Raw genomic sequence first — 19462 nt, 5'->3', positions numbered from 1 at the left:
AGAAATCCACGTAGAGCAGATATCAACCCCATTGCCTAAATTTTCATTGCCTAAAATTTTTTTAGTAGAGAACGACATATATTGTTGTCTAATTGGAACAGTTTTGCTGTCTTAAATAAAATACCAGCCAAAGATTATTCAGGCTGCAACTGACAGAGGCTTTACTGCTAGTTCCTTCTAATTTGGAGAATTCCTTTTTTTGAAAAATCGAGTCTTGTTGCTTCATTGAAGCTGGAGGGAGAGCAGGACCGAAGCTCACTGGCGGTGTCACTGAGCGGAAGGCAGGACTCTAAGCTTAGGGCCCTACCCATTGGTGGGCTGCCGGGCAGCTGTGGGGCGGGGACGCCTGGGATGGAGCTCATAGCCCATTGGTTGCGTCGCTGGAGGATGGTGTAAAGGACCGCCAAGGCCTGTGCTGCCGGTTTCCACGGCAACGGAGGCTTGAAAGAGCCACTCAGATTTCGGCGTTCGTTCCCAACTCCCCCCTTCCGGAGGGGGGATGGGCGGCCTGGATTTGAGGGCTGGTGGAGGAGGCGTGGGGGCTGGGAGTTAAGGGGACAGGGCTTTCCTCCGACCAAACCAACCTAGCAAAGCAGCATCTGAACTGGGTTCGAGAAACCTGGCCTGCGTGCTCACTGGAAAAAAATCAGACAAACAGAAAGGCGTTAAAGACGAAAGAGAAAAATGACATATAATTCCATCCTCCCTTGACCTCTCCATTGGTAACATTTTGCATGTGAACTAACACAAAGCCTAGCACAGAGTAGGAACGAGATACTTAGTGGGAGGGAGGAAGGGAGGAAGAAAGAGGAGAGAAGGAGGGAGGATCCCTGATGTGGGCAACGTGGCGTGAGACAAGTGCCCGCCCTTTGAGGCCGAAAGTCCGCAGACAGACCTGACGGGGTATGACAGCCTTCAGTATGGGGGCTTGAAGGAGAGAGGTCTCGCCGGCGCACTGGAAGGACGGAGGAGGCGGCAAACAGGATCGGGACTAGGCATTTGGGAGACCTATCTCTGTAGTAAGACCGGGTTCACATTCCCAATGGCCCCAGATGACAGTGCTTCAACTCTCCAGATACCAGTGTCCTTGTATTTGGGGAATGATAAACAGTACCCACCTCGTTGTGTTGGTGTCAGAACTGAGTTGAGATAATGCATGTCAACCTCTTAATACGATGCCTGAAACATAGTAAACTGCAGTCACCAGCAGCTATTACCTTAATTGTTAAGACAGAGTAGGATTTGACTAGGTGGAGAGAATAGGGGGTTATCCTTATGTGGGTGAGAAGGGAGGAGCAGTGTGGAAATCTTACAAAAGAGACCAGTTCGGATGTCATATAGAAAATCATGGGAGATGATAGCCAGAGGACAAAAAGGAAAAACTAACGATGAGAGCTACTGTTTACTGAGGGTCTGGCACTCTGCCAAGCCCTTTACATGAATTTTTATTTCATTTTCTCATCAGCCCTGATAAGGCAGTTACCATTAAACACATTTTTCTGGTAAGGAAACAGTCCCAGAGAGCTTACATTTCTTGTCTGAGCTAAGAAATGGTACAACCAAACAGGGGCATTTGCAGTGCCCAGGACAAGAGTTCAGCTGGAGGCCCATATACCACACGTCTCTGTAGTTAGAAGTGATACATCCATCATCAGTCTAAGGTGTTAAATGAAATATGTTATCTTCTCCTCCTTGATGGATCTACTTTCACAACAACCTGGAAAAGCCAGGTTCGAATTAGAATTCCAGGACCCTTGGAGGTCTGTGGCAGGGTGTGTTGGCCCAGCGAGAGCTGCCCCCTGGATCCTGCATCCAACCCCAGTCCAGCTACCTCCTATCCCATCAGTGAGGGACCCAGCACGTATGAGTGGACACCCCAACCGCCACATCCAGCTGTCTCTTGCAATACAGACCTAAGCCTCAGGTCTGTAAGGGGTGCATCAGGCAGTGCAACCTGCCCTCAGCTGAGATGAACCCAGGGTTGAGGCCACGAAGGTTCTAATTGAGCTTAGAGGTATTTTGGAAGGGAATTCTGGGGTTTCAGAGAATGGTCTGGAAAGGGAGGGCACAGACTCTGGGTGGGCAGTTCCTCTTGTGCCTACAGATTCCCACTCCACCCCCTGAGGAGGGGCAGGGCTCAGGGCCAGAGCTACTCTTGCCAGGGATAAGGGAGTGTTTTGTTGAAGCTAGGCATTCACAATCCACTGTGCCTCACAGTGTGGGGGACATGCAGGCTAAGTCTCAGTGATATGCCCTCAGAGGAATAGGGGAGGATGGGCCTGACCTCCAGGCTGAAGGAAACCCTTAACAAAAGTGAGAAGACTGAAGGAGTGAATTCGATTTTTTTAAAAAAAAATTATTATTATTTTTTAATTGAAGTATTGTTGATTTACCGTGATTCAGGTGTATAGCAAGGTGATTCAGTTATGTATATAACTTTTTCAGATTCTTTTCCATTGTAGGTTATTACAAGTTATTGAATATAGTTCCCAGTACTATACAGTAGGTCCTTGTTGTCTATCTATTTTATATATAGTAGTGTGTATCTGTTAATCCCAAAATTTGAATTTGCTTTTTGAAGATGAATGAATAAGCCCTTATTCAGTAGAGAGTCAGTGTGCTAAGGGATACTTTGAGTGTCATTTACAAAGGACAAGGAGGATACACACTACTGTATATAAAATAGATAAACAGGGCTTCCCTGGTGGCGCAGCGGTTGAGAGTCCGCCTGCCGATGCAGGGGACACGCGTTCGTGCCCCGGTCCGGGAGGCTCCCACATGCCGCGGAGTAGCTGGGCCCGTGAGCCATGGCCGCTGAGCCTGCGCGTCCGGAGCCTGTGCTCCGCAACGGGAGAGGCCACAACAGTGAGAGGCCCGCGTGCCGCAAAAAAAAAAAAAAAAAAAGATAAACAACAAGGACCTACCATACAGGGAACTACATTCAATATCTTATAATAACCTATAATGGAAAAGAATCTGAAAATATATATATATGTAAAACTGAATCACTTTGCTGTATAACTGAAACTAACACAACATTGTAAATCAGCTATACTTCAATTTAAAAAAAGGAATAAAAAAAGGATAAGGAGGTACATATCCTGATCTGTAACCACAGCCAAGTAATTTCTAGATCATTCGTGCAATAAATATTTATTGGACTTTTACTATGTGCCAGGCACAGTGCGAAATGTTGGAACTATCACCAAGAGCTAAAAAAGTCCTGGTCTCTGCCCTCTGGGAGTTCAAAATCGAGAGACAGAGGCAGATATTAATTAAACCGTGGCATAAATAAACATATCATTGTACCTGCAGTGACCACGAAAAGGAGGGGAGTGTAAGAGGGTTTTGTCTAGAAGGTTAGGGAAGGCTGCCGTTAGGAAGTGGCATTAGAGTTGAGCGCCAGGGAACGTAAGGGTTAACCACGGGCCTGGGAGGGTGAATTCCTGGAATGAGTAGCAGAAGCCCAGCCAGGGTGAGGGGGTGAGGCCCAGAGGAGGCTGGGCGACCAGGCAGGGCCTGGTGGGCCCCAGGGAGGACACAAAGTCTTTGAAGGTCTTTTAAGCTGGGGCTTAATGTGATCAAATTTTGTTTTGGGGACGATTTTCCTGGGTGGAAGGAGACCAAGCTTGGAAGCAGGGAGACCAGTGAGTTGGTTTGGCCGCTCTAGAGTTTTAAACTTTCCCAATCAAAATGTCTTATTTTTAAAGGTAGAGGAAATGGACTCCCGTTTCTACAGAGTCTACAGGAATTTCTTTGAAGTCTTGTGTTGTGTTTTGCATTTTTTTCTTTAATTTTTTTTTTTTTTTTTTTTGCCAGAGATAGTACATGAAATAGTTAGAAACAAAACCAAAGAAACCCCCCAGGGATATACCATGGAAAATACATTTTCCTTCCAGCCCCAATCCCAAATATCCAGTTCTTCTCAGAAGCAAGTTATCAATTTCACTAATATCCTTCCAGATGATTCTATACATAAACAAGCATATGTATATATTTATTCCATCATTTAAAAATGTAATATATATATCAATTGTCACATGGTACACTTTAAATATCTTACAATTTTATTTGTCAATTACACCTCAACAAAGCTGAAAAAAGTAAAATTAAAATGTAAACAGTAGCATACCATACCTTGCTTTGTTCACTTTAAAATGTGTCTTAGATGGTTTTAAATAGCCGTTCTTTTTAACAGCTGCATAGTGTGACACTATTTGAATGTGCCATAGCCTAACTACTATTGATACATAACTGATAGACAATCAGGTTGTTTCCAGTCCTTGGTACCTTAAGTAATGCATCAGTGAACATACATAACATGTGACATATAACATCTTTGTGCACCTGTCCAAGTTTAGCTATAGATTCATTTCCTATGACTGCTGTGTTAAAGATTATGTAAATTTAAAATTTTGATAGTGCCAAACAAACTGCTTTCCAAAGATGTTGGTCCATGTTTTATTTTAAAACTCTGCAGTTTGCATTCTCCTCCATAATATATCTGTTTATTTTCATGAAACATGTCCTCCCCCAAATATTCTTAGTCACGCTGACAAGCCAGCAAGTGGTGCTGTATGGATCCACTGGCTCTGCCCACGTCTGGTAACGCTCGCTCTCGTGGAATTCCACCTTCAACTTGGTATGACCTGACTCCTTAGCTTCCTCTTATACGATTCCACACTCCATCATACTGAACTCCTGGTTGCTCTTTGTCAGCCACACCTGAAGTTGACGTGAAGTAGGGAAATGGGCACTCTGGCCGAGAATAAAGTCCCAAAGGGACCCAGAAGCCTCTTGCAAAAGGAGTTGTATGCTAGGCTGACTCCCTAGAGCAGTAGAGAGCCCCAGAGGGAGTAAAAGGGTCAGAGTGCTACCTTGGCATTTTAGGAAGATTACTTGTTCCTTAGTCCACCTCTTTCTCCCAACACTCTAAAAGGCCTTCACCAATGACCTCCACATTATTCAATCCAATGGGCACTCTTCAATCCTGACTTATGAATCTTGACATTTCTCAAGGCCAATTTTACTTGACCTCTTGCAGCACTCAACACATTTAATCCCTGCCACTTATAACTATCCTCCCTTGGTTTATGTGTCTCTACACTCTTCTTTTCCTTCTCCCTTTCTGGCTGTCCTTTATTAATTTGTCACGATATCTTTTTCCATCAGGGAAAACTCTCACATGTCAGAGTTGCATAAGGTATGGTCCGAGTTGCTATAATCTTTCTCCCCTATGCTTTTTCTCATGACCCATTAGGAGATTATAAAATCAATTTCATGGGTCATATAAGCATTTATAAAAGAATGAAGCAATAGAATAGAAAAGATCAGAGCACACCACCCACAGAGATAATATTATTTCTTTCTATATATAAACTTGTTTCTATAGAAACTTGTTTCTATATATAAACTTGTTTATTTATATATAAGTATACGCATGTATATGTATCTGTTGGATGGCTGCAATGTAAAATGTATACCTTCTGTGGAATGTGGTTAAAGAGTTTGAAAACCATTGCTAGAGGACACCTGTGTTTATATCTCAAGCCCAGAGCTCTCCTTAGAATTTAAGACCTGTGGATCTCGAACCACCCATCCCACACCTTCTTTTAGACATCCTCTACGGGGATCTCAAACTCAACACAGCCAAAAACAAACTGAAGACCTTCATCCCAAACTTGGATTTTCTCCTCTATTCTACACCTCAGGGAGTGGCCCCACTATCTATCCAATTGCAGAAGCTGGAAACTTGGGTGTCATCCTTGGTACTTACTTTTCCTCCAGCCTATGTCTAAGTCTTGTTGACTTAAACTCCTAAAAATCTCTTTACCCTGCCTGCTTTTCTCTATCTGCATCATCCAGGTCCAAGTTACCCTCAATCTGTCACCTTGGTAAACTGGACTTCTCTACACCTGGGCTTCTCTCTGACCCATTCTCTACAAAGTATCCTGAATGGTCTTTTAAAAATATAACCGTGATCATGTCACTTCCTTGCTCAAAAATTTTTCAATGGCGCCTCATCATTCTTAGACTCAAATTCTAAACATGGCTGACCAGACCTCCCCAAGAGATCTCCAGTCTTATTTCGTACCATCATCTCCCTCCCCCTCTCTGCATTGTAGCCACACTGGCTGTGCCAGATGTGGATGGTCGGCAGACAGCTCCCATTCCCACTGTTAGTGTGCTTTCTGTGCTACTCATGCTGGAAAGCAAAAGCATTTCCTGACTCCCTTGCAGCTAGGGCTCCAGCAATTAGGTACACTTACATGAGGTTTGGAAGGTGGTAGTAGGCAGAAGTCAAACAATATTGGCTGATTTTGCTTTTAAGTAAGGTTGTGGAGACTCTAGTGTATGATCTCTGGCTTCAAGGGCTTGACATTCCACTGTTCTAGCAGTAGCATTGGCAGTGGCATCCTGTCCTTGAGTGGCAGCTTCCACAGCGTGTTCTCAAACTCGGCCTTTCCAGTGATGGCCTCCTGGCTCCTTTCTGACTGTGAAAGAGGTAGTAGCTCCCCTGGTAGGACAGTTCCATGGTGTTCTAGGAATCATTCCTAATATCCAGCCTAGAGCCCATCACTTTCCTCAATACCTAGAGTGGTTTGTTTCTAAACACTGGCTTTCATTTGGTTTCTAGAATCCACTGTGCCTCCTCCCACTATAGGGTTGTTATACTTGTTATCCTTACGCAAACCTAGGCTCATACCCTTACCACCACTTAACCCCCACCCCCACCTTTCAATTAACTTCTTATATAATCTTTTGATCTCAGTTCAAACATTTTGTCTGGGAAGTTATCCCTGACCCCCCCAAGAACAGATCAGTTTTCCTTATTAAACATGTCACTCTGTATGTTTCTTTCAATGCATTATTACAGATTATATATTTGTGTGACTCTAGAATTCCAGCCCCAAAGTGCTTGACTATTTTGCTGCAATTCGTTGCCTTGAAAGAGTTGGTGCTTAACATACGAATGTTAGAGTGTTAAATGAATGGAATGAAGGTGGCCAGAGTGGAGGGTGTTAGGACAAAATCAAGCCTCTTAATACACTGACAAACCCTGTCACTTCCTCTTGGCCTTTTCCCAACCACATCTTCCTGTGACTCTCCAGCCAGCCTGAACACACCCTGTGCTCTAGTCTCCAGGTCTTTGCACAGGCTGCTTCTGTTGCTTGAATATCTTCTCCTTCTTCACTTGACTCCTTCATTTTGCAGGTTTCAGTCGAGACATCATCTCTTCTAGTAGAACTGCATTTGAGACAATTCTATACTCTTTTCTAGAACATTAAAAAATACTTAATATTATTTTAAAAATTGCTTCCTTATTACTTATCTGTAGCTCCCTCTGCAAGTGCACAGTCTTATTCACGGGCGTATGCAGAGTGCCTTTTGTCGGGTCTGGCTCTTAATGGCCTTCAGTATTGTTGTAAGCTGAACGAATGAATGTCAGCTAGTCAGCCAGCCTCAGGCTGGGGATCTCCACACACTTCCCAGGAGCCCATGAACAGTGAGGGATTGTAATTTGGGGGCTGCTAGATCAGGAGAGGAAGCTGGGGGAGGTTTGTTCTGCTCCAGCCCGTGGCTCAGTCCCCAGACTGCCAGGCTGGAGGCCCTGAAGCGGATAGGGGGGCGGGGAGGGGAAGGGCAGGGAAACAGTTTCTTCCTCTGCTCTCTCCAGTAGAGTTGGGGGGGAGGGGCAGAGAGAGGGAAGATTCCTTCCAAGGAGGCTCCTTGGCACAGTGCCTGCTAGGAGGAAGGGGGAGGGGACTATGATGAATACAGGCTTTTCCCCCCCCACGTCAGGCCTCCAGCACAGTGCGGGAGGGAAACCCGTGGCAGAGGAGGGGGAGAGAGAGGACAGAGGGAGGGAGGGAAGGAAGGAGGAGGGAAGACTGTGTTTGCCTTGGGAGACAGGAAGGAGAAAGGCTGAGCTGGCTCTGAAAGGCAGGATTCTGAAGAGCCAACCAGGCCTCAACTGTACCAGATCAGCTCTGGAAATCCCCTCAAATCACTGAGTCAGAGAATCAATATACTGGGAACATTAATTCTTAGGATCAGATCATCTTATCATCTCAGGGCTAGAAAATCCCTCAGAGGGTTGTGTCTGGAGTCTCCAGGGCTAGCTTGGAGGAGTGAGTCAGCTCTATGGGAAATTTCCTGGACCCTTTCTCTCTTCCTCCCTTATAGTTGGAAGAGATGACATTTTTTCTAAAGCCCATGAACACTTTGTATCCAATTCAGTGCACTTCCAATAACTGTTAAGATGATGAAACTGACATCCTACCTCAGTTTTTCCCACTGGTTTGTAATCTCCTGAGGGCAGTCCCTCTCAGTCATGTTAGTACCATTCAGAACTGTGGTCTCAAACCTGGCTGCCCATCAGAGTTGCTTGGGGTGCTTACTAAAAATAGTTCACTCACTCCAGTGATTCCGATTGCTGGGAACTGAGTTAGGACTTAACACTTTAGTTTTAACAGTATGCTAAGTGATTTTGATGCAAAGGTTTAGGTAACAATTCCCAAGGGCCTGGGAAAACATAGTAGGTGTTAAGTGTTGCCTGTGGGCTGGAAATGTATATGCAGAGTAAACAAATGGTGTGTGGGAAGCCTCGGTTGAACTAGGGTCTGTGAACCTATGCATCTAACATTTTGAAAGGAAATAGTGCAGCAGTGTTAGCAATACAAAAGATAAATATTTATTCAGAACAAAACTTTAAACAATCGATTTTACATTCTAAGCCACAAGAAAATAGCAAAACGTAAAGGAAAGACAAAAACTAAAAGAAAAGCAGTGAACTGTCTTTTCTACTTTAAATTGATAACACTTAGTAGACCCAATGCCCTCCAGCTTGGCCTATTTCCCAAGTACATTTTAGAGTTAACAGCTCATTGGAATTCTGTTTTTCTCCTGAGAGTCCGGAGGTTGCAGATGAGCTCCAGTCGGCTGCTTCTCTGGGGACGCTAGCTATTGAGGCTAAGATGCAAATGTAAACCTTTCTTTACTCAGGAGCACCTCTATTTCTCACTGATGGCAATGAACGGGGAAGGGGAAGGCCACAAAGGAGCAGGGCCACTTTAATCCAGATATGGTACCCCAGGGGGCAATGAGTACACCCTGGATTGTGTTCCTTTGTCCCTTCCATATCTCCCAAGTATTCTGAAGCTCCTGCCAAATCTTCTGCTTCCTTCCCCAGATGATTTCTTAGCATTCCCCTGGGCTCATTATTCTGGAAAGAGCAGACTTTCTGGGCCCTCAAGTGTTGAGGAAAATGTTGTGAGGTGTGAGAGGTAGTGGAATGAGCACCGGGCTTGGGGTCAGGGAACTCTACTCTAGGCTAGCTCTGGCACCAGACAGCTATGTGATTTTGATCCAGTCATTTAACCTCTCTGGTTCTGTTTCATCTGTTGGAAAACCAGTGGATTGGTCTAGACCAATTTTTAGGTCCTTTCCAGCAGGAAAATTCCAGATTCCATGATTCTGTGAAGAATGGTTTCTGAGCCACTGAAAGCGCTGTCACAAAGTCCATGCATTTTAATGCCATAAGAGAGGCCCTTGGCCACCATTCAGAGCCTACTGACTCAGGTTACATACACTTCTAACAACACTGGTTTCACAAATTCTCAGACCACATAGATTAGAAGCAGCAAATTAAAAGGGGACGGGATGAGCTGCAAAAGATAGACACCCTGACAGAAGCCAGGGTCAACAATGTTCTCAATTCAACAAACATTGATGGAGTGCCGACCATGTGCTGGGCCCCTACCTAGCACTGGGGCACAAAGATGAGCAAGGCAGCCGAAGAATGAAAATCCGGGGAGAAGACAAGGGGTGGGGAGTAAAAAGTACCAGAAAAAAAATCTCCAAATACAAAAATGAAAATAAATTTTAAACAAGGGAGGGGAGACATATCTGCACACTACAGTTCTCGGTCGGTAGTCGTTACTGATGACAGAGTCACCAAATTCAGGAAAGGCTGAAATGGAGTAAACTCAGTTTAGGAAGGCAAAGTGAGATGTCTCTTGTAGTTTTAAGAAGATCTCCTTCAAAAACGATAAAAAATGGTTTAAAAAAAAGTTTTGGCACTTAAGAGGGGTAAGCTGGCTCTGTGTTCACCCTGGCAGGCAGGCGGGTGTTCAGTGCCCGGCCACGCCGGTTAGTTGAGCTGCCACAGAATTGTGAACCGCTTTGGGACACTGGGCAAAGGCGTGTCCTCGTTTGCCACAGAGGTTACACACGATGCCCTTCCGGCAGTAAGGGCTCAGGTGCCCCTCCTCCCCGCACCTGAAGCACCTGTCCTGTGTGCAGCTGCCACTCATGTGGGTCCGGGAACCACATTTAAAGCACGTCTTGGGCTGCCCCTTGTACCAGCTGTAGCCCCTCTCGGCCCCCAGGAAGAAGGCCCCCGGCAGGTGCCTGACCCCGCCCTCCCCCTGGCGCAGCTCGATCTCGCACTTGTACTCCCCGGTCCAGATCCCAAACCTGTCGGTCACTTTCACCGGCACGGCCAACACATCGCAGTGGCGCTTAAGCCAGGTCACGATGTCCTCCACGTCCACCGTCTCGTTCCGGAAGAGGATGAAGAGCGTCTTCAAGCTGGACTTGCTCCGCCCCAGCACCACAAAGTTCTCCCAGCAGTCCTCCTGCTCGCGCTTCTCCTCGTAGACGCGTAAGAATAGGGCCAGCTTCTCCGCCGAGCGGAAGCTCACGTCGAACTCCCGGCTGCCAGGGATCTGAATGACCGCGTAGATGTCGCTCGGGTCCATGCCGATGGAGCGCAGGATGAGCGCGCCCACCACGAAGTCCCGGGTTGGGCAGGCGCCCTCGTCTCCCTGGAAACAGATGCGCACGAGGAAGCGGCCCTTGCCCGGGCCCGCCGCGGGGCCAGCCGGCGTCGCCTGCTCGTCCTGTGGGGGCCGCTCGGCCGCGTCTTCGGCCGCGTCGGGCTTGGCCGGGGCCGCCATGGCCGCCACTTCGGCCTTCTTCCTCCTGCCCGCCTCGGCTGCGCCCTTCTTCTTGCGGGCGTCCGTCGCCTCGCCGGCCGGGTCTCTCCGGCGGCCCTTCGGGTCCCCGCGGCCGGCCGGGGGAAAGTCACCGAGGCCTGGCGCCGCCAGGCCCGCGGGGACGCTGAGCCCGCCGCGCGCGCCGTTACCGCCCTCCTCCTCCCGCCGCGGAGGCCGCGACTCGCGGAACTCGCCCTTCTTCTCGGCCAGGTTCTTCACCACCTGGGCCCAGCCCATCTTCTCGCGGCCGCCCTCGGCCTCCTCGGCCCGGGCCGCCGGGCGCGCAAGGGACAGGAGCTGCGTCCGCCCCCGCTTCCTCTCCTCCTCCGCGCCGCCGCCGGTGGCCATTTTACCTCCTTCCCAGCATCCTCCACTCACTCCCGCAGCCAAAGGGCGCCCATGGCGCGCGCCCGCCCGCCCGGGGCTGTGGGGGTTTGGGCTTTTTTTTTTTTTTTTTTTTTGAAATTCGACGCTTCTCTCCCCCGCCCCGCTAAGGTATTTACTTGCGGCGCTCGGCCGTCAGCGGCCGCGGGCCGGGAACCCCCTGGTAACGGCCAGGCCGCGTTTCCGTTAGTGCTCGCTCCAACCCTACCTCCTCGGCACCGAAGTGGGATGCGGAGCTTGGATCGCGTCCCTGTCCCTCGCGAGGTTTTGGCAGCCTTGGGCCTCGCTCTCGAGGATTTGGTATTTCGCAAGCGGTCCTCGATGATTTCATTCAAGCAGTTTTACTAACGGCCCACAGCCCGAAGGCGGGAGAGAGTTGAGGAAGATTTCGCCCATTTTGTTTTCATTTTTGTACCTTTTCTATTAAAAAAACAAAGACAAAACTTAGCCCTTCCTCCTCCCAGAGCAGATCACAATGCATTATTTTTCCAACGTTGGATTATGGACATTTTCAAACATACAAAAAGTGGAAAGAATTTTGCAGTGAACATTTTAACTATTTTATCTTTCATTAAAATTTTACTATACCTTATCACACTACGCCTGTATCCATCACTCCTTATTTTTTGATACATTTCCAAGTAAGTCATACTGAATTATTTTTTAAGAAGACCTCCATCATATTCATGATGACAATTATATTGAGCGCTTAAGTGTTCGATAGTGTTCTAAGCACACTGCAAGCTTTATCACATGGAATCTTCCAAAACAATGTTGTAATTATACCCATTTTACAGGAGGCAGGGGCTTGGAGATGGGAGTTAAATCACTTGGCCAAGTGGCAGAGTTAACAGGCAGCCTCCACGCATAGGTGGCTTATACTTCTACTTCTTTGCTCTGACATTTTGGATTAAGGACTCTTTGGATCAGACTCTCCAAGAAACGCCTTCACACAGATTCCCTAACTAAAGTTAGCACTGGACGCAATCCTTATTCCTACCTCATCTGTCTCAACTGGTGCTTCAGAAGCATTGATAAAATTTGGGTAGTTGAGGGGGTGGGGTTAATACCACCTTTTGTCATCTTGTTTTCTTTACCATAGCTGCTTGTGTTTCAGGGTGCTCCAGTGATCTTTCTGGGTTTAGTGAAAGAAAAGGATTGTGGACTCAGGGAGACCCTAGTTTGAATCTGACTGCTTCAAATCTCAGCTTTGTCACGTGGGGCCAATGACCTCAGTTTTCACAGCTCAATTTGCTCATCCATAACAAAGGGATATTAATATCTGTAAGGAACGGCACCAAAGACGGAGGAGAGCTTAAACAAGCTTTATTTGGGTACGCTCCCGGACGAGGTTCACTGGTCCGAGAGAAAGGGGGCCAGAGAAGTCGCGCCCGGGCGAGGGTTTGGGCAGAATTTATAGGGGAAGAAGGGAAAGGGGTGTGGTGAATCCGGGAGGGCGCAGAGTAGTCCTTATTTGGTGGTCTCTTCGGGTATCGTGGCAATATCTGGTGCCGGTCGCATCAGTCTTGGGACCGTTAGTCCCGCCCCTCAAAAGGCGGGAAGGCTGGGCCGGGTGGAAAGTCACCAGGTCAGTTCCTGGGACTGGGTGGGTGGGAGCTCTGGGCTGATGCAACCTGTGAGTCTGATTGCGTTCCCCTGCCTCGGGCCAGTTGGCCTTACATCCCGACATCTTTGGTGTAATGGGGTGGCGTTCTGATCTCTGGCTACTTCCTGCTGAATGGGGGCGTCAAAAGGGGAGTTGGGCGACCAGAGGTCCGAGGCTTAAGGGAGACCAGTGGGGGGTTCTGTAGGAAGCAAGGTGTAAGGGCCGAGGAGCATTTGGTTTGTGGCCACCCGAGAAACTTCCTCCATGTGCCTGCGAAGGAACCTAAGAAAACAGGGAGCAAGCATGAACAAGATACAGATGAGAATTAAGGGGCCTAAGATTGGTGTTAGCCAGGTATAGAGGGTGGATCGCCACCAATCGGGAATTGGGGAGGTGGACTGTTGGGTGTTTGCGCTGGAGTTCTTCTCTTAAGCGATGGAGGGCGTTTACGTTGTCTTCGATGAGTCCTGTTTCATTGATGTAATAGCAGCATTTCTCCTGTAGGAAGAGGCAGGTACCTCTTTTGTCGGCCGTCAGGAGATCCAGGGCTCGTCGATTCTGGAGAGCGACTCGGGCTATGGAGGTGATTTGGCGCTGGAGAGAGGAGATGGAGGCGGCGGAGGCTTCAATGGCTAGCTGGAGTTTATATTCTAAGTCGCGGGATGTCGAAACACTATGTGTCAGAGCTCCCCGCACCCCCCCCCCCCCCGCCCCAGGCCTGCAGTGACCAGGGAGGAGGCGAGAGAGATGCCTGCGACCAGAGGAAGAAAGATAGCTCTTTTCCGTCGGGTAAAGGGCGGCGTGATTAGCGAGGAAAATTCGACTTGGCTATACAGTGTGAGTTGTGGGATGAGAGTAACGGGGATACATGAGAAGGGGGAAGAAGAATTGACCTTTTTTGTGAGGGAACCATTGCACCACAAAAACATGCCTGGTGGTGCTTCAATTGATGTGTTTACCGTGAGGGATGAACTGCAAAGAAGCCCAGTATCAGCTAGATTTGGGCGGCTGCCGTAACAGATGGTGAGATTTTTTTGAATCAAGGAATATGGGGACTTTTAACGGGGAAAAAGGTGGGTTTTGGGAGGTGTAGGAAGTAGAATTGAAGGGCTGGTCGAGTGGGACAGCAGCCAAGTGTGGCCGGCCAAGCGAGGCACATAGAAAGCAATCGGAGATGTTACCTATTCCTGTGTGGTTGAGTATCTGTACTGCTTGATGGATGAGGGTCAACCAAGAAAAAGGATCCTCTTTGTGTTCGGGGTGGGGTAGTTGATGTCTTAGGGCTTGTTCTGTTTCCTGGATGGCAGTGGCTTGTTTGCTCAACTGTTGGATAACTTTGGGAATCAAGCTAATGTAGGAGCGAAAAATCTTAAAAGACCCTACAGGATAAGTATCAGTTGCCCATCGGTAAATTTTTCCTTGTACCCCTTGTCCCTACCTTGTATCCCAGGGATCCTTGATGTTAAGGAATAGGCTACCCCTGCCATCCTTGGTACTAGGTAAGATTGTCAGAGTAAGTCTGTAATGCCTAATTTTGCCACGTGGATGTTACATGAGCGGTAGGGGCACCCCGCGTATGTGTCTGTCCACCAGTGACAGCAGTCTTTAGTTTGGTTGTAGGTGAAACAGACAACGGGAGATTCCTGGCCTAGCCAATTACCTTGCCAAATTAAATGTGGGAAGGAAAAGTTAACGGTCACCATGGCCTGGCATCCGCCTGGTTGGCAGTCTTCTGTCCCCAGGACCTGGGCATGGGCTCGACCATCAGCTTGCCATGTCCCGTGGATGTAGAAGCGCCATAGGGACGTCTGATGAGTCCTGGGTGGCAGGAGAAGTAGCAGGAGGAGAAGCAGGGCGGTGGATAAGCCGTAACCTTGTGGGACCCAGCGGTTGGGTTGACTAGTTTTCTGAGGTTGGGGCCACTTTAAGACGGGAGACATGGTACCAGGAGGAGTGTCCTAGAAGTATGGCCGCCGTGAGGGTGGTGAGGACCACTGTATGAGGGCCTGTCCACCGTGGCTTAAGGGATTGGGAGTGTAAGTCCTTGAGGAGGACACTATCTCCAGGTTGTAGAGGGAGAGAGGAAGTTTCAGAGACAGCCACTGTCGGTAGATGACGGTCAGCATATTTGCGGAGAAGACAGCGAAGCAGGGAGAGGCAGGGAAGGTAGGAGGCTAGGGGTGGACTCTGGGTTGGTAGGTCGTGAAGGAGGAAAGGGCGGCCGTAAAGTAGTTCAAATGGACTGAGGCCAGTAGGAGTCCGAGGTGAGGCTCGGATTCGGGTAAAGGCTAGAGGAAGCAGGTCGGGCCATGCGACATGGACCTCAAGGGACAGTTTGGTGAGGTGGCCTTTTAAGATCCCATTGGAGCATTCAACCTTACCGGATGATTGGGGGTGGTAGGGGATGTGGAGTTTCCAGGTGATCTGGAGAGCCTCGGATACCTGTTGAACCACCTGAGAGACAAAGGCGGGTCCATTATCCGACTGGATGGAGACCGGCAGACCAAATCGGGGGATGATGTACTGAAGCAGGATGGTGGCGACCGTGTCTGCCGTTTCTCGAGTTGTTGGATAGGCCTCGATCCAACCTGAAAAGGTGTCAATGAGAGTGAGCAGATATCGGAAGCGTTTGCAGCGGGGCATATGGGTAAGGTCGATCTGCCAGTCTTCACCAGGCTAATGTCCATGCATCTGGTGTGTAGGAATTCGGGGCCGTAGGCCTCCTTGTGGGGAGACGGATGCGCAGGTTTGGCAGGCCATGTGAGTCTTTGAGATGGCCTCTCTAAGTCCTGGCAGATGAAAGAGGGGGTCCAAAAAACGGGACATTGCTTCTGGACCAATGTGTAAGGATTTATGGATGTCTGATAGGAGGCCAGCTGCTTGGGCCAGAGGTAGGGCAATTTTGTTGTCTATAAAAATCCATCCTTTGTTGTCTTTGTGTCCCCCTTTTGAGAGTAAGGCAGCTTCCTCGTGCGGGGTATATGTGGGTTGGGTAGGACTGGTGAAAAATAGGACTGGAGCTGGAGGATCCCCTTTTGTAAGCTCTCGGGCCATGGAATCGGCCTTGGAGTTACCTTGTGCTATTGGGTTGGATGGGAGTTGATGACCCCTGCAATGGATAACTACTACTTCTTTAGGAAGCTGGAGGGCCTCCAGTTTTGCAATGAGGGAAGCGTTGACCACTGGGGATCCCTTAGTGGTCAGAAATCCATGTTCCCTCCGTAGTGCTGAGTGGCTGTGTGCAATGAGAAAGGCATATTTAGAGTCTGTGTAGACGTTAACACTTTGGTCTTTGGAAAGGTTAAGGGCTCGTGTAAGTGCGATCAGTTCAGCCTTTTGGGAGGTCGTTCCTTCTGGGAGGCTGTTAGCCTCGATAATAATTGAGATAGTTACCACCGCGTAGACTGCCCGTCGGCATCCGTCAGGACCGAGTATTGAGCTGCCATCTACGAAGAGGGTGCGGTCCGGGTTTAACAGTGGAGTATCAAAGAGTCCCTCCCTTGGCGGGCTGAGGGCCTCTACGACTTGGGGGCAGGAGTGGGAAGGGGAGGTCCTGGTGTCGGAAATGGGCAAGAGGGAGGCCGGATTTAGGCGGGGGTGGGGGGGGTGGGGGTGGGGGGGTGCGGGGGAAGGTCAAGGGAGATAGCAGTGTTTTCGATGAACAGCAGGTGGAATTCCTAGATGCGAGAGGGACCCAAGAGAGAGAGAGACTTGTGGCCTAGGAGGTCGACCAGCCGGTGGGAGGAAAGCACGATTAGTGGGTGGGCCAGGGTCAGTTTGAGTGTTTGTTTGGTCAGTTCGGCTGCCGCTGCTAGGGCCCGAAGGCATGGTTGCCATCCCCGAATGGTTGGGTCTAGCTGTTTGGAGAGCTAAGCCACGGGGCGGTAGGAAGGCCCTACAGGCTGGGCAAGGAGTCCAGTGGCTATTCTGGCCCGTTCATCCACAAAAAGGTGAAAAGGTCTGTTTGGGTTGGGCGGAGAAAGGGGAGGAGAAGATATCAGAGCGTTACGGAGGGTGAGAAAGGCCTGTCGAACGGCGGAAGGAGAGGTGAGGGGTCCTTGAGGGGTTTCTTTAGCGGCTAGATATAAGGGTTTAGCGAGGAGAGCAAAGTTAGGGATCCAGTGTCGGAAAAATCCTATAAGGCCCCAAAAGGAGAGAATTTGTTCCACTGTTTCCGGAGGCTGGAGTTCACGGATAATCCGGGTGCGTTCGGCTGTTAGACCTTTTGTGGTAGGGGTAAGGTGGAGCCCCAGGTAGGTTACAAGAAGTTACAGATAACTGAGCCTTGGCTGGGGAGACCCGATAACCAATAACCGCGAGAGCCAAGGTAATTAAGGAGATCTGCAGTGTGTTGTCTTGAGAGGCTGAGAGACGGGCTACAAAGGAGGAGGTCATCTGCATATTGAAGGAGTGTGCTGGGGGTGAGGGAGCGGGAGGTGAGGTCCCGTGCCAGCGCCTGACCGAGGAGGCGAGGACTGTCGCGGAAGCCCTGGGGAGGACTGTCCAGGTGAGCTGACTGGAAGTATGAGTATCCGGATCCGTCCAGGTAAAGGCGAAGAGGAAATAGGACTCGGGATGTAGCGGGGATAGTGAAAAAGGCATCTTTGAGATCCAGAACCGTAAAGTGGGTTGTGGATGGGGGGATATGGGAGAGCAAGGTGTATGGGTTTGGTACCACTGGGTGGAGAGGAATTATGGCTTCATTGATTAGTCGGAGGTCCTGGACCAGGCGACAATCCCCAGAGGCCTTGCGGACAGGCAGGATGGGGGTGTTGCAGGGAGAGTCAGTGGGGATAAGTCCCTGGTTTAGGAGTCTGGTGGTAATTGTAGGCCCCTAAGGTGAGTCTCAGAGATGGGAAATTGGGGCCTTGATGGAAATTTGGAGGGGTCCTTTAGGCGGATGAGGACGGGGGAATGGTGTGTTGCTATTATGGGCTTAGAAGTATCCCAGACTTGGGGACTGATTGGGTTCGGTGTGATTGGAAGAGGGGGATAGGAGGGGGAGGGTTCTAGAGACAGGCCGAGAAGAGGAAGCAGGAGTTGGGAGGAGGGGACCTTAGGGTCAAGTCTAACCAGTTGGAGGGAGGCCCCTAAGTGGAAAAGGACATCTCAGCCTAGCAAGGGAACTGGGCAGGATGGTAAGAAGGAATGAGTAAAAGGGAGTCCTTCGATATGACATGGAAGTGGACCGGTCTGGAGTGGGAAGGATGGTTTGCCATCAATACCCATGACCGAGATCTGGGAAGGAGAAACTGGCCCAGAATAGGTAGGCAGGACCGAATAGGTAGCCCCCGTGTCCACCAGAAATGAGATGGACTTACCTGCTACCTGTAGCGTTACCCTGGGCTCGGCGAGGCTGATGGGGATCTTCGAGTCCGGGCGCCGTCAGTCATCAGCCAATCCCAGTAGTTCGAGTGGTAATGCCGTTGGGACGGCCTGCCCCCCGCGTGGAGACGCTGAGGGAGGGCCAGTCGTAGGGCAGTCACTCTTCCAGTGGCCCGTTAGCTCGCAGCTGGGACAGGGCTTAGAAGGAGGTCGGGGATTGGGACATTGGCGAGCCCAGTGCCCCTCTTTTCCACACTTGAAGCAGGCCCCTGGTGGGGTTGCCTTCGGCGGGTTCCGTGGATGTTGTCCATGGGAGATGGCCGGCCGCAGGGCGGCTACGAGGGCTTGGGTCTGGAGGGCCACCTTCTGGTGCATCCGAGCCTGTCGGCTGGATTCTGCCAAATCCTCACGACCATTATAGACTTTAAAGGCCATCTTTACCAGATCCCGAATAGGGGTCTGAGGGCCATCTTCTGCCCGTTTTAATTTCTTTCGGATGTCCGGGGCTGATTGGGTAATAAAATGGGTGGCTAGGACCGTTGCCCCTGCCGGGGTGTCGGGATCCAGCCGGGTGTAGAGAGTTAAGGCCTCTGTAAGGCGATTGAGAAAGATAGCTGGATTTTCGTTAGGTTCTTGGGTTATCTCTTTTAGTTTTTCAAAATTAACCACCTTATGACCGGCAGCCTGCATGCCAGCCAGGAGGCATTGGATCATGAGGTCGCGTTTACGACGGCCATCCTGGCCGTCCTGATAAGTCCAGCCTGGATCGGTGTCAGGTACGGCAGTCGCTCCGACAGGCATGGAGTTGTCGGTAAGGTGAACCTGATCTGCATGGTTTCGGGCAGCAGTTTGAATTCTTTCCCTTTCGTCAGGGGTTAAGGTAGAGGACAGAACCACAAAGATATCGTGCCAGGTTAGATCGTAAGCTTGAGAGAGGTAGCGAAATTCTTTGATGTAGCGGGAAGAGTCGGCAGAAAAGGAGCCTAGTCGCTTTTCTATTTGAGAGAGATCTTGGAGGGAAAAGGGAACATGAACTAGAAGGTCTGGGTCCTGGGAGTCGTGGTGGTGGGAGCGGGTGTGTGAGCTGACTGGCGAGGAGAGGGGTGATGAGAGAGAGACGGAGGGAGAGGAAGCGGGGGAAGGTGGG

The 19462-nt window shown here is 49.6% G+C and overlaps 1 protein-coding gene across 1 annotated transcript; it reads right to left on the bottom strand.

Annotated features, from left to right (window-relative positions):
* Window positions 1–8672: 8672 nt before the first annotated feature.
* Window positions 8673–11481, bottom strand: ZCCHC3 (zinc finger CCHC-type containing 3). Its single transcript, XM_060122860.1, has one exon. It carries the CDS (start codon window positions 11346–11348, stop codon window positions 10134–10136), a length of 1215 nt encoding a protein of 404 aa, XP_059978843.1. The 5' UTR covers window positions 11349–11481; the 3' UTR covers window positions 8673–10133.
* Between the last annotated feature and the right edge of the window lie 7981 nt (window positions 11482–19462).

The sequence above is a fragment of the Lagenorhynchus albirostris genome, chromosome 15 (assembly GCF_949774975.1).
Source record: "Lagenorhynchus albirostris chromosome 15, mLagAlb1.1, whole genome shotgun sequence".
Taxonomy (NCBI): Eukaryota; Metazoa; Chordata; class Mammalia; order Artiodactyla; family Delphinidae; genus Lagenorhynchus; species Lagenorhynchus albirostris.
This window is presented reverse-complemented; position numbering and strand designations above follow the sequence as displayed.